Source organism: Athene cunicularia (assembly GCF_003259725.1).
Source record: "Athene cunicularia isolate RWA chromosome Z unlocalized genomic scaffold, athCun1 chrZ_part2, whole genome shotgun sequence".
NCBI lineage: Eukaryota > Metazoa > Chordata > Aves > Strigiformes > Strigidae > Athene > Athene cunicularia.
The window spans coordinates 20,217,480-20,231,404 of NW_020799143.1; the positions used below are offsets into that span (position 1 = coordinate 20,217,480).

At 37.3% G+C, this 13,925-nt stretch overlaps 1 protein-coding gene across 2 annotated transcripts; it reads left to right on the forward strand.

Moving 5' to 3' along the window:
- The first annotated feature begins 932 nt into the window (after positions 1-932).
- FXN (frataxin) lies at positions 933-11,808 on the forward strand. Of its 2 annotated transcripts, none has more exons than XM_026866391.1 (4): positions 933-1,546; positions 3,293-3,432; positions 6,816-6,913; positions 10,242-11,808. In XM_026866391.1, the coding sequence occupies exons 1-4, from the start codon at positions 1,537-1,539 to the stop codon at positions 10,393-10,395; spliced, it is 402 nt and encodes a 133-aa protein (XP_026722192.1). In that variant the 5' UTR covers positions 933-1,536; the 3' UTR covers positions 10,396-11,808. The 2 variants fall into 2 exon arrangements, with proteins under 2 accessions (XP_026722192.1, XP_026722191.1); XM_026866390.1 differs by having other exon boundaries at positions 936-1,546; positions 3,312-3,432.
- The last annotated feature ends 2,117 nt before the right edge of the window (positions 11,809-13,925 follow it).

Consider the following 13,925-nt stretch of genomic DNA (forward strand, 5'->3'; position numbering starts at 1 on the left):
GCCGTCTTCGCCGCGGCTTGCCTCGGCCTTCCGCCCGCGGGACACGGGGGAGCGCACGAGTGCTGGGCCGTGGCTTCTGGTTCCCAGCCCTCGCAAGTACCGCCGCGCTGGGCTGAAGGAGCGGCAGCAGCCGGGGCTGCCCAGCGGGGAACCCAGCCTCTGCTGTACTCTAAAGCTGTTGACTTGTTTGGTACCCTTTTCCGATTGAAGAAGATGCGGGCCACCCTCAGCCCTGGGTTTGGTACATGGAGGGGTGATACCAACTGTATGCTAACACCGTGCTAGTAGCCTCAAATCATAAATTAGGACCACACTGACAGGGTTCCAGCCTCTGGATACGGCCAGAACCTGAACATATTTATGGTCTCGTAGCTTTTGATCCTAAGTGAGCATTAAAGAAGTGCTAAAGGATGCATTCAAGAACATGTAGGCATCAGTGTGTATTCTGTCAACCTATATCACTGTGATTTTACAAGGCGTTTGCTGTTCTCTATCCTTTATGTCTGTGTCATGGCTCTGGACTAACAGGCCAGTTCACATGTAAAGCGAGATCATAGATGTCAGACCATATGGAGAGACATGGTTTTGTGTTTTGCTGTCGTGTATGCTTGCAGAGAGGCTGTCATGGTTCCTTTTTAAATGTCACTTGCTTTTCCAACTCATTGTTTTCAAAACCTTGTGCAAATACATAAAAAGCAATCAGGAATGTTATCTTACCATTCATCTGAAAATACATACCTTCATAGCCCAGGTTAAGAAGAAAATGGCAAGCATTGCCATCTCTGTTTCTTGGTGGATAGCATAAGTGTGCTTCTGCTACAGTGTTCAACAAGGGGATCAACTTTATTTTTACCCATATTTATGTATTGCTGCCCCTCTGAGAGGTTGCCCACTTGCTCCTTTGTCTTATATTGCCAATATGCTGATACAGCTTTTCTGTAATTTTGATTTGTTTTTTAAAGCTTTTTTAAAAACTGAAATTATAAATGAAACAGCTTATTTTATAGAAGAGATTTAGAATGTGAAGTGTCATGTTAGCTCTTCTGTACTTAAGGAGGATTCAGGACTTAATTTTATTTCAGTTGAACATATTCACGGTTTCTAACAGAGGGACACAAGTTGTTGATAAAGTGAATTGTGAAAATCTTGGCCTAAGCCAGTTGTCTGAAGTTGCTCGGTAATTCTGTGGTAGAGCAGTAACAAATAGTTTTTCTCTTTCCTAGTTTACTCCTCTGTGAATAAATCTTTTTCTTTTATTAGTTTGTATGAGAGGACAGTAATATTCTAGATTGCTTCAATCATCAAAGGACTAAAGCTGCATAATTCTTTCCATATTAGCTCTGTGATCAGAATATTTTACTGGGGGGATGGAAAGGACTTCTAGGAGCTATTTAATTTATGTGACATACATTATTTATAATTCTTCACGTTTTAGCTTTTAATTCCACTTATGCTTTCAACAGCAATTACAATATGCTTCAGAGGCGAAGAGCAAGACTGTTTGGTTCATGAATTTAAGAAATGTAGGAACTCTGAATGACACAAGGTAAATTTTATTTTGCAATATTCATATGAAAATATCATCTCTGCATTTAAAAATAATTTCTAGACATGGTAGGACTATAATGTAATGTTGATATGATTTAAAGCAAAAGTACAGTTTTAGCAAAAAGTATTTTGGGTGAATTTGGGAAGTCACTTAGGAAGTTATTCATGTACCTAAATGTAGGTGTCTAGCACTGTTAGGGTCCATGAAATCTGTGCTTGCGGTGAGAGGATGTAACACAGTGCTTGTCAGAGACTTCTTCCCTCCTGATTCAGCATTTGGAGGCCCAACAAAGGACTGTGCAGAAGTCTAAAATGGCTTTTGCCATTAAGTACCCTAACTGCACCCTGAACCAGTACATGAATCCTGACTAATCTAAGGCTTTCCATTCTCCATGCCCCTAGACGTTTCTGTGGTGTCCCTCACAAGAGTGGCATAGAGGATATTTCAGTAACTGACTAGCAATAAACTTTAAAAAACCCCTGTGTTCTGGGTCATCAACTGAAAACTGAGTCACCGAAGTTCATAGTAACTGTTGTGTTGGAATACCCATTAGCAAAAACTGAAGTTTCTGTTGCTGGAGATACCCACCTACACACTCAGTTAAAAGTTGACATGATTTAATTACATTTGGTTAATTAAACTGATCTAGACTTTGTTTCCACTAACTTTTTCTATTTATTTAAAGAGGATAATAGAAGCAGTCTCACAAGTGCTGTAAGCCTTACATAATGGCTGCAAAGGTGCTTTGAGACTGTCTGAAGAGGAAGGTAATTATATGTTGTGTGAGCTGACACAGGCAGGATGCAGGAACAACCATAAACCCACAGATGAAATGCAAAGAGCAAATTTATTCTCGTTACCTTGTGACCCAGGGGATCTCTGTAGCAGCACCCAGCCACAGGCACACAGGCACCGCAGAGCTTGGTCCTTGCTAGCCACAAAAAAGAGAAGGGAAATTCTTGAACCTTCTGCTTTCACTTGCATATATCGGGGATTTTGGCAGGTGATGTTTTCCACTGTGCTTTGATCTTTTCTACAGCAGGGCAGGAATCTTAGGGATGTTTGATAAAGTGCCTCTCAGTCTCTTACAGGCCTGTGTTATCTAAATGGAGATGTTCTACCCATCAAGCACACAAAGCTAAAGAACAACTAGTATGATATATGTGTTTTGACACCCCAGCTGCAAGTCATTTGAGCATGTTTACAATCCTCCTCACCAATCTTCTGTTGTATTCCCATATATTTATTAGTTCATAAGCACGCTTTAAATAATATTACCAGGCTGCATTTGTAGTTCCAGTTGAGAAGTCAAATGCAATATGTAGGCAGGGCATGTGATACTGATAATTCTAAACTGCTTTTCGCTACACTGAGTTTCTTATGAGTCAAATGACATGCTTCTAAACAGGAGATGCTAGTCTCTATAGAGTTCAAAACTCAGTAATTCTTGCATAGCGGCGTTTTATGAAAATGCCTTATTTTTAAATCTAACTCTCCTCTTAGTACACAGGGGTCAGTATATCTAAGGAAAGCAGTACATAGTTCTCAGTTAAGAGATCTCGACTACCAAAATTTCAGAAATTTCATTTATAAGGTAGATTGTTATGTACATTACCTTCAGAAAAATGACTACTTGTTTTATATGATCATTTTGTGATTACCATTTCCTCCAAGATCATGGTCTTGGTATGTTTTTGTTATAGGGAAAATACTATCTTCCATGTTTTTTCCCCCTAATTACAGGCTTGTATGTCATTTGTAGCCCTTTAGATGAGACCACTTACGAAAAACTGGCTGAAGAAACATTGGACGCTTTAGCAGATTTCTTTGAGGACCTGACAGATAAGCCTTTTACCCCAGAAGATTATGATGTCTCTTTAGGGGTATGTTTTAAATATTCTATTACCTCTGTAATTGTAGAGGATTTTTTTTCTTTGAAGGAGCACTTTAAATAGTCACCTTAGTGCCAACACTTAAAATACAATGAGTTTTTACAGCTTTACTGTTAAAATATGCTGGTTTATACTGACTGGAGCAACTATTCTGATAGAGTAACATATGCTGTTATGTGATTTGAGTATTTAAAATGTTAAGTGTATAGACAAAGACATAATATAGAATAAGAAGTGAGCACAAGAGGAGACAGAAACTGGTTTCCAATTTCACAGTGTTCTATAAATTTTTCTAAACACTCACAGACCTCATATCAGCAGTCACTTCCAAGCTGGTTGAATACCAACCAGGACAGGCCTAGGCCTATACAGCATAGTACATGCACATCACATGTAACTGGTAGAGCAGTTTGATTGCCCTGAATACCGAGAAGCCATATTTGTCTTGACTGGGTAGGGTACGTTTGTTCTGGCTTCACTGATGACAGCCTGTGGTACAGAGAAGCAACAAGAGGATGCAATGTTTGGATGTGGAAGGGGGAGCACAGCACACAAGGCTACTGTCATGGGAGACACTGGGTGGCTCCTAGCCTGATAATTGGAGCCTTTAATAGGTCAGCCATTTATATTCTTTCATAGGAGCAACAGACTCAGATTAAAAATGCCCATTGTATTTGTATAGGGAATTTATTATATATAAAATTTCTGAAGTGGTTTGTATGTTACAGCCCTCTACATGACTTGGAGGAGAGTGCTGTTTCTCCCTACGCTGCCATCTGCAACAGGTCTTTCACTACTGCATTTTTCTGAGGTCACATAACTGCTGCTCTGTCTTCGTGTCTTCCACAAGGAGGTTGCTTTCTACTGGCCTTGTCAATTAAGGTTTTATGCTCAGGGATGTTGAAGCAGATGGTTTGCAAAAAAACCCAACCCCCCCAAACTCTCTAGTTTTTGGACTTGCTCCTGTGCAACTCTGTCATAATGTTCATTCTCTATTTCTTATAGCTAGGATAGAAAATAACGTCTTGTTAGTAGGATTTTGTTGTTGCCCTTAACAAATACTATTTGTGACTTCAAATATGTAGTCAGTGTTACAGTTAATTGTTCATCTGGTGAAAAGCAATTTTTAAACCATTATTACTCATTATGTTTTAGTGTATCAGTGCCTATTAGCCTAAAGAGCTTAGGACAAAAATTTACCTCTTTAGTATCCTTAGATACTTCATTATGTGAAGGTGGTGAGTCATCTTGTGGCAGTTGTATCTCCAGCTTCTGTAGAATGGATTGTGTTTTACATTGACTCACTGTAAGGCTCAAAGAGAATTATTTTTATATCCATCATAATTTTTACCAGTACTCCTTTTTTGCATAGACCGTATGATGACATGTATTGTCATTTCTGTTAAGAACAAAAAGTTAAATAGTCCCAAGTTTGCCAAAGTTAATTCCAAACAAGACTAGGGCTATAGCAAGCCACAAGGTGGCGAACACGATAAAGGTCTATTATGTCTGTGAACTATTACGAACTATTTAGGTCGTCTTGTCCAGGGGAAAAAAAATTTCTTTCGAAGAATATTTTTGTTACCAAGAGCTAACAAACATTCATCCAGTAGTACAAAACACATACAGTACTATTTCTTAAAATATGGTAAACATATCTTACAATTTAAGTTCTTAATAACTTGAGTTGTATTTTCTTGTATTTCAAAAGTGTTGCAAAATGTATGAGAAAATGTTTAAACACAGCATTAGAAGTTAGCCTTTATTTAATTTGTAATGACAGTAACAACACTCTAACAGCTGACACACAATGTAAGCAATAGTATAAATTTATTTGAACACCTGTTTACTTACATTTTTTTGTAGCATACAGCATAACATCATGCTGAATACTTAATATGTAGAGTATGTAGAGTAGTGAAACCTTTATATCACTATTCAGGCCTAATCCCCCAACCTGCTCTTATTCTGCTGTATTTCTACAGATCTAAGGCCACCGAGATACAGAAAAGTTTGAATTCTGACATCAGAGAAGTAGCTTGTTCCTGTCCTTCTTTGCACTAAACCAATATCCAATTAATAATGTAACTGGCAGGACAACCTCCCCTGGCAATATTAACCAGGGGAGCCTTTTATTTTTATTTTATTGATCACAGATATAAATCCATAATCAAGCACAGAAACAACATGGGAACTAAGGCTAAAAAAAATCAGACCTTGAGGGTATTATTTCCTGTCTGATGATCCTTGAGATATGTCAGAAACCAGTAAGAGTTGTTTTGTAGGGGATGGAAACTCTAAACTGCTGCCTGTGCTACAGAGTAAGTTTGCAAGTAGCGGGTACTCATAAATGAAAGTATTTTTCCCCCCAGCAAGTGTTTAAATATAGCGAATAGCCCTAGCAATGATAGAAGCTCTTGTAGTATCTTCTGACTAAAACATGAAAAGCAGGATTCCCTTAAGGAACTTTATCATGCTATAGTGCATGAATTATTTGAGAAACTGTAGATTAAATATGACTTAACGTTTTACCTGAATCATCAAACTGTACTCTGTAGAGATACCCTTTATCATTAGCATAATTTAGATCGTCTGTAGGTTAACTCTAGTCCAAGTAGTGTTCCTTCAACATTAGGACAGAAATATTTTTGTCAGTTATGTATGCTTTTCAAATGCACTTGTGAAAATAACAGAGAAATAGGAATCATGTTAGTAACAAATGTGAGTAAGAAAGAGAAAATAGATGCTTACTAGGATAATGGTCTAAAGCTGGCATAAGTAAAACAAACCAGACCTAATGGAGTTTAGAAGTGGAACATTTTTGAGGTAGGATTCAGGATCTAGGCACTTCATCAGAATTACTGGAGAAAGAATTGTGTTTATTCACTGAGGAACTGTTACTTAAGAAAAAATAGGTAAAATTGCATGGCTCAAGAATCTGCTGATGACACACAAAGCTTCTTGACTTTGAATCACACCAGTTCTGCCTTGTTCATGAATAGAAAAATTTGTTACTGGATGATGTTTTAATCATTGCAAAATGAACTAGCAGTCCTTTCAAGATGACAGGTCAAAGCTCAAGAGAATTATTTGAGTGGTGCCATTGTGAATGGTGCAAGCACACTAAATGGAACTCTGACCAGAAGGTTTAAAGTCTAGATCAATCTAGACTAAAAGATATGCAGGTTTCCTAGGTATTAGGACAAGTTTTTGATACCTAATGATCACTCTTCAGAGCTGTTTTTGTTTGGTAAATAGTTGGGAGTGTGGTACAGATATGTAAGTTACTGTTTATCTACTGCAGATGATGTAATTCTTGTCAAGTAACAGGATACGTATTTTTAATTTCTCATTTATTTCATTTGTGTTTTAAGAGTGGAGTTCTAACAGTTAAATTAGGTGGAGACATGGGGACATATGTAATCAATAAGCAAACACCAAACCGGCAGATTTGGCTGTCATCACCCACTAGGTAAGTTCTGTGTAAATTAGTTACGTCATGTCTGCAGACTGGGTGGAAATGTACTTCCCCCTTTTTATAGCATGCCATGGACTGTGTAATATCCTTTTCATAAGTAACTCTTTTACTCAGTGTATTCTCAAAACATGATATAATCTAAATGTTAGATAATAATTTGTTATAGAGGATAGAGGCATGGTGCAGTCTACTGACATAACCTAAAATTTTTCATACCCTGTTCCAGTCCAAACCCACTGTCTACAGGAATATAGCCTACTTACAGAAAAAATAAACAGCCATTATTAAAAAAAAAACCCAACAATAAAAACCAAAACAAAGCTGCTGTTGGAAAAAAAAAAAAAAGTGATGATGATGTTATGATCTAAACCTCTCTTTGTATTTAAACAGGGTGGCTCCTTCCCCTTTAAGCGTGTGGGATTTCCTGCTTTATATGTTTATGTGCTCTCCCACCGCTTGTTTTTGTCAAGCATCTGCACTTCATGGGAGCCTTGGCTAGCTCTGCCTTCTCTGATGCTGTGTTTTGATCCATTCTAGTTTTTCTCTTTGGTTTCAGCAGGGAGGGCAGCCAGATATGTAGAAAAATGTAGCTGTCTCCCCAGAAAATTTGTATTCTCTGTCACTGCCACAGGGAGAAGACACAAGGAGTTGGTCAGTGTTATTGGTGAAGGAACCAGCTAACTGGAAAGTATGAGCACACCCAGTAACTATGCAGGTGTACTTTAATGTTCTTCAGAAAGAACGTATTGATTACAAAACTGGGAATAGTTTTGCAGTAGTAGAATTCTGTAGTAGGTGTTGTGTCAGGGAGAAAACAATGCACAATAGAATTTAAGATTTAATTTAAGAGAAACAGTTTTAATGGACATAAAATTTACATAAAATTCTACTTTTGCTTTAGTGTACATATGTACTGGCTGGTACATCGCATACTAGGTTAGTAATTTTCTTCTACGAACTCCTATTCTGGAATCCTTTTATTAATTAAATAATTTTCTTAACAGGTACATTACTTGCTAAGGCACAGACCTAGCAAACTAACAAACCTTTTGGTTTAGACAGATGCAGGCTGTGTGTCAGAATTTATTCATTCCGGATATATTTTGCAACAAGCATAATTTCTGAACCTTGATTCTGCTTAAGATGTCTATAAGATTTTTTGTGTCACTAACACAAAGGTTTCATCAGTTTATGAAAACCAAAGTTCAGAGAATTCCTATCTGTTTAAAGCCAGCTCTAACTGTGCTGAGACACACATGCTCCAGAATGTGAAATCAACAGAAAATGTTAAAACTTTTTTTTGATTGATCCAGCAATGAATAAAAATACTCAAGGAAAGAGATAAACTTGAAAATTCTCTGATGGTATTTTTCATCTGTGATGAAAAATGATTCACCTACAAACATTTTGTGCTTCCTTAACTGGTATTATGGTGAAAGGGGTATTTCCTGAAAGACAGCGCTACTTGCTCACTTCCTGACTTTGGAAAAGCAACTCTGGCAAACACTATGTGATCTGAAGTGACATACTTCTTAAGTGCAGTGTTCTAGGAAGTGAAAGAAGCAAATGTTATTGCCAGGGATTACTTGCATTGGATGTTACATTTTGGAAATTTGTACAGTAAATATAGAATCTTGAGTCTCTAAGAACATATCCCAAGGGAGACAAATTCTTAAGATGTGGGAGAGAGACATTTTCTTGAATTTTTTTTTTTACCATCTGTTTGCTATCATGCATCTATACACCAAAGTGAACTTAAGCTTCAGATTTTAAAGCTTTACTTAGTTGACTGTTAAAAAAAGGGTGTGAGAGGGTGCATGTAACCTGCCAGCAGTGTGATTGCAGTAATTTCATGTAGCTCCTTTGACTGAAAAGACTTTTTTAACCTTACACAGCATCTTTTAATACCTTCATGTGGTATTTTAATTCTTCTCTCTGTTTAAAAATATATACTGACTTTGCACGAGAAATATATTTAGCCTATATTGTAGGTATTTTATAGAATTTACAAGATCCTTTCTTAATTTAAATTAAATAACATTTGTACAGTATTTTGGAGATTCAGATAACTATGGAGGTGTTTCACATGCTAACCATATCACTGATATGTACTATGTAACATGTAAAAACAGTTCAGGTAACTTAGGCAATTTTTATTTGTCATTGTTGATTAAAGGGCCTGTCTTAGCCTGATTTTCATGAATGACTGTGTCCCATTCTGTCATGGTGCAGGACAGTACAAACATATGCCTGCTCTGCAAAGACAAAGAAGTGAGAAATGCATAGTAAAGTAACTGGAGCACATAATCTCGATTCCAGATAGTTACCAGTTCACATACAGCAAGTGAGATTTCAGCGGAAGTGACTGATTTGTGTTTGCATTTGTGACTTCTTGTAGTTTGGTTAGTAGTTGAAAAGTTCTTCATTTGAATATTGCAAGCAGTTCAGGTTATTCAAGGTTCAGATTAATGTTTATGTTTGTAGAAAACCTGCAAATTTTTGTTGTGTATACATTGGATAGTCTGTTTTCTAGCAGACCTTGTGCATGGATTGTCTTGAGTTCCAAGGCATTTTGTCCTATGAGTTCAAGAATAAGACTGATGGTTTGTCTGTTCATCCCAGATTACCATTCTATTCCTTTCTCTTTTCTTAGTTTCTCTAGCTGACGTTAATAGTAGTGAATGCTTTTCATTCTCCTGTTACAGATGTGAAGAATTGGGGGGATAGAAAGGTCTGGAATGAAACCTGGGTGTTCAAGTTTTTCTCAGTACTTACGTAGGTCTGAAAAAATCAAGCTATGACTGTATGATAGCATAGAGGAAAATAGCATTTTATATATAAATCTCCTACATGCTAAGGCATTTGCTTTCAGCAGGGGAATTCTTTTGTTGCATCTGAGAAGAAAGTGATCTGTGTTCTGCCATGCGTAGAATATTTGCATGTGACTGCTGCAAGAACTAATCAATAGCATTAATTCAGTGTTATACAAATATCCCTTGTAGTATTGGGTGCAAGAAAATTATACGGGTGAGGGAAGAAGGGGGTAAGGGAAGAAACTGGGGAAGTCATTGCCAAAAGCAAGAAGGGAAGGAGCTTCTGTCTGCTGGGAGTGACAGATTTATATGTCTTACAACCTTTTAGATACATCTGTTGGATTGCTCAGCAGTTCCTCTTCTGCTCCACTTCCCTAGACACCCCCAGCAGTCCTTCTCCATGTTATCTGTTCCTTTTCTGGGGCACTCTTTGGGGTACATTATAAATACAGGCTTCCAGCAACTTCCCATGAATAATCTGTATTTACACAGTGTGTTTTGTTTTCTAGTGGGCCCAAGCGCTATGACTGGACTGGACGGAATTGGGTGTATTCTCATGACCAAGTATCCCTTCATGAACTGCTATCAAAAGAATTTTCAACAGCATTAAAAACTAAATTGGATTTCTCCTGCTTAATATATTCTGGGAAAGAAGATACTTGATGATATTCTACCTCATGGAAGTTTAAAGACTTTAACCACAAGCCAAGCCCCTTCCTTGGTTTCTGAAGTACCTGAGCTAAATTCTGTTCTTGTTTTTCCTGATATCACTATGTTGTGCAACAAAAATGAACACATTTTTCTCCAGTGCTCAGTCTTCGGGCTTCTGTGCCACTGCTTGTATCTGTGTTCATGTAGTACCAGTGTTTGAAGTTGCCCTTCCTGTTACTGCATTCCTTACTTTCTTACTGCAGAAGTAAGTAATGAATTCTAAACTGTCTGTTATCTTGTTCGGATGTAAGGACAGAAGCTGAGCTCTTTGGTGAGACATTCAGCCAAAAAGTGCCTGTGAATCCCATTGACCCAAGTTGTGGTATTGTGAATGCATTGCATTAAGATTTGTGGCTACTGCCAGTGAGTAACGCATCACAGTCAAATTAAACATCTAAAAAAAATGACTGTGGCAGGTAGAAACATCATACTGCATAATGCATGTAGTAAGTTTTCCTCTCAGTATTGCAGAACTCGCTTTTTTCTCCAAGTTCTAAATTCTAGTTTCTTTCACATTAGAATTTTTTTTGAGCTAAACTTTAAATTGCTTAGAGGTCTGTGTGGCTGTAAGCATCATAAAAAACTGAAAAGGCTGGTATGTGATGTTTAAGCTGTGCAGCAGCACCTCTTCAAATGCTTCATTCTGTTACTGTGGACTTCTCTTTCTGTTCCCTTTTGTTCTTCAAAGAGTAAAAATACGTAATTTATTGACTTTTTGAGTTGAGCAAAGTTAAGATCCTCTCATGGTAGCAAAATTTGCACTAATTTTGTTCTGCATTTCTTAAGTAAGAGAGCTTAGGTTATCTTTTTTCAACATAATAATAGGCTCCCATTGTTACCATGCTGATACAGGAACTTTTGCCTTTTTGCTTTTTACAGCTGAGTATGGTTTTAACACTGGTGAAGCTGTCTCACTGGGGCTGTTTAAAAAATGAGAATGAAATATATTTTATACTCTGGATCTTAAACCAAAAAGCTTTTAAAAAAATCACGATCTGCAAGAAGAAGTCTTCGACACTTGCACTATTGTATTATTACCACTGGTGGTTTTTAATTGCCTGTAAAATGGAAGCACAAAGTTGTTGACTAATTCTTGAGCAAACAGTTATACTGTACTCTTATGGATTGTTTTATCAATGTATGAAAAGATGTTCAGTGCGAACTGGTTTTGTTTCCTCTGCTTGTGGTTAGTTTGGCACACTTCTCTGGATAGCAAGAATTATTACAGATGTGATTAATTTTGTCATTGAAAAATAATTGCTATATAGTACTGTTGCACAGTATTTGCATTTGAAGTATAACTAACATTTCACTGGAAGCAGCTCTTGGTTAATTGTGCATACTGTGTGTTTTTTCAATCAAAATAATATGACAACTGAAATTACAGCTGTACTGGATGAGATACAGTGACTCATGATACAAGAGTTAAATGTGCTTTTTTTAAACAAAAGAAAGGTAAAAATAGCATGTCTTTTTACTGTTTTGAACTTAGAATACTGAAAATAATTTACAGCATATGGAAAAATAGTATTTTAGCTCAATCTCCTACGAGTTCAAATAGCCATTTAAACACATTTGTATAGATGTTAATGACTTGATATTTGAATCAAGGATACTTCCTCCTCATTCTTCCTTGGCCTCATCGCATATAGCTTATGAAAGAAAATTTTAAGTCATTTGCATACAACATTATTTACTAACATGCATCAGATATGTATTTGGACGTTCATTCTCCATTCCCTTATGTCTCATGCAAATGTTTATACCAAAATAAAGTTGCATGTAGAATTCTTCTACCATTTAAAGGTGTGATTTCAAGCTATGTTGATAAAGCTTAAGACCACAGACACATGTATTGTTTTGAATTATTTGTGTTTATAAGACACTTACTGGAAAGATTCTGTTGAAAATTTGGCCAATTGGGCTGGATTTTACAAGAGTGCTTCAACTTTTACATTTGACATGCCTTGCCCTTTAGCCATAATGCTGCTGCTATTTATGCAAACAATTTCCTGGTTTTAAGTATCTGAGTAACAAATGGATTTAATCTAACTGGTGAAGATAAATAGCATCAGCAAGTTAGAATGAGTTTTATCTCAGTGTACAAAATGAATCATAAGATGTGACTCATTTTTTGCTCTAATACTTGCATGAAAATTTAAATAAGGACAAGGAGTTCATCAGCCATCATGGTCATACAGTGGAGTCCCAGGACGAGCTCTGATCCTCATGTCAGACTTAGCATATTGCCCCAAGACAAATAACACTTCTGTACTATTTTTTACTTTCATAACATACGTGAATAAGCAGATTGTTCTGTGGTTATGCACCTGACATCACAGCAGTAGTTCCTTGCTTCACCTCTCCCAAAAGAAATGGCTGAAGGAGAATCCTTTGATACGTGCTGTGGACAAGAAGAACCATGGTGTTACTGGCAGCGTTCTTCCCACAAGACAGTTACTCCAAATTCAGTGAAGGAAAATATACAGTGTACTTTTGAAAGACGAGTATCAGCATTGTAGCATCAGCACCAGATGCTCAGACTCATCAGAGAAATTGGGGTGTGTTGGATTTTTTGGGGTATATCAAGAGTTTGCACCCATAGCTACTCACTCTCTGATGATTGTATTTTTCTGCTTCAGGCCTACAGTCTGAAAGTCCTAGCATGTCTAACCTTGCTAAAATTCACTGTTTACTGTGAGTGCCAGTGAATTCTTTGGAAGTTGCAACTGATTCGTGTAGTCAACTTACATTTAGAGCAACTGCTGTATCGGTCACAAAATACTACATCTGTTTGACAGGAGTTATGTGCCTAAATGCTTGTCTGGTGTTTGCTGGTTCGTTTTTCTTTCCACTTGTGATAATTCTTAAGAAATGTTACCTTTTCCCTATAAGACTGATCCATGTGATAAAATAATTTCCTTAAAATTCCCAGTCTTTTAGCAGCTTCAATAAATGGGATAAAGACCTGTCCTGAAGAGGTGCTAGTCAAATAAGAGAAGGCGGATTTGCAGGGAGGTTTGTGATTACTTTTAGCTTCTGGTTAATGGTTGAACTCTTGAGATTGTGTTAACCAGCTCTGGAATGTGTGGAAGTCCTGGGAAGAAGGTGGAGGATAGCCAAAATACATGGAAGAGCATTCATAACAGAAAAGGGAAGCACGAGAGGGGCACAGGCAAAGGCTCTCAGGAAGAGATTAACTTTGCCCAATGGCTGATGTCATTGGCAGGGCACTGAAAGACTAGGGGCAAGCTGTTGTGGCACCTTAGGGGATAGTATTTTAAATCTTCTGCACAACACTATAATTGTAACCAATCAAACATGTTCCAGTTCATTTTGATACTGAGATTTTTTTAAACTCCATTTTAAAGATAAGAAAAAGCTGTTCGGAGTTATGTCCCCCTCTGCCTCAAATTGTCTTTTATGTAAATTGTACTGTTGGCAGTCATAGAACAAAGACAAGATTCATGACTTCAACTAAA

Coding starts and splice junctions, on each gene's coding strand:
- FXN (XM_026866390.1), top strand. CDS start 1,509: ATGAATTTAAGAAATGTAGGAACTCTGAATGACACAAG. Junction 3,433..6,815: donor ATTATGATGTCTCTTTAGGG/GTATGTTTTAAA, acceptor TTGTGTTTTAAG/AGTGGAGTTCTAACAGTTAA. Junction 6,914..10,241: donor TGGCTGTCATCACCCACTAG/GTAAGTTCTGTG, acceptor TTTGTTTTCTAG/TGGGCCCAAGCGCTATGACT.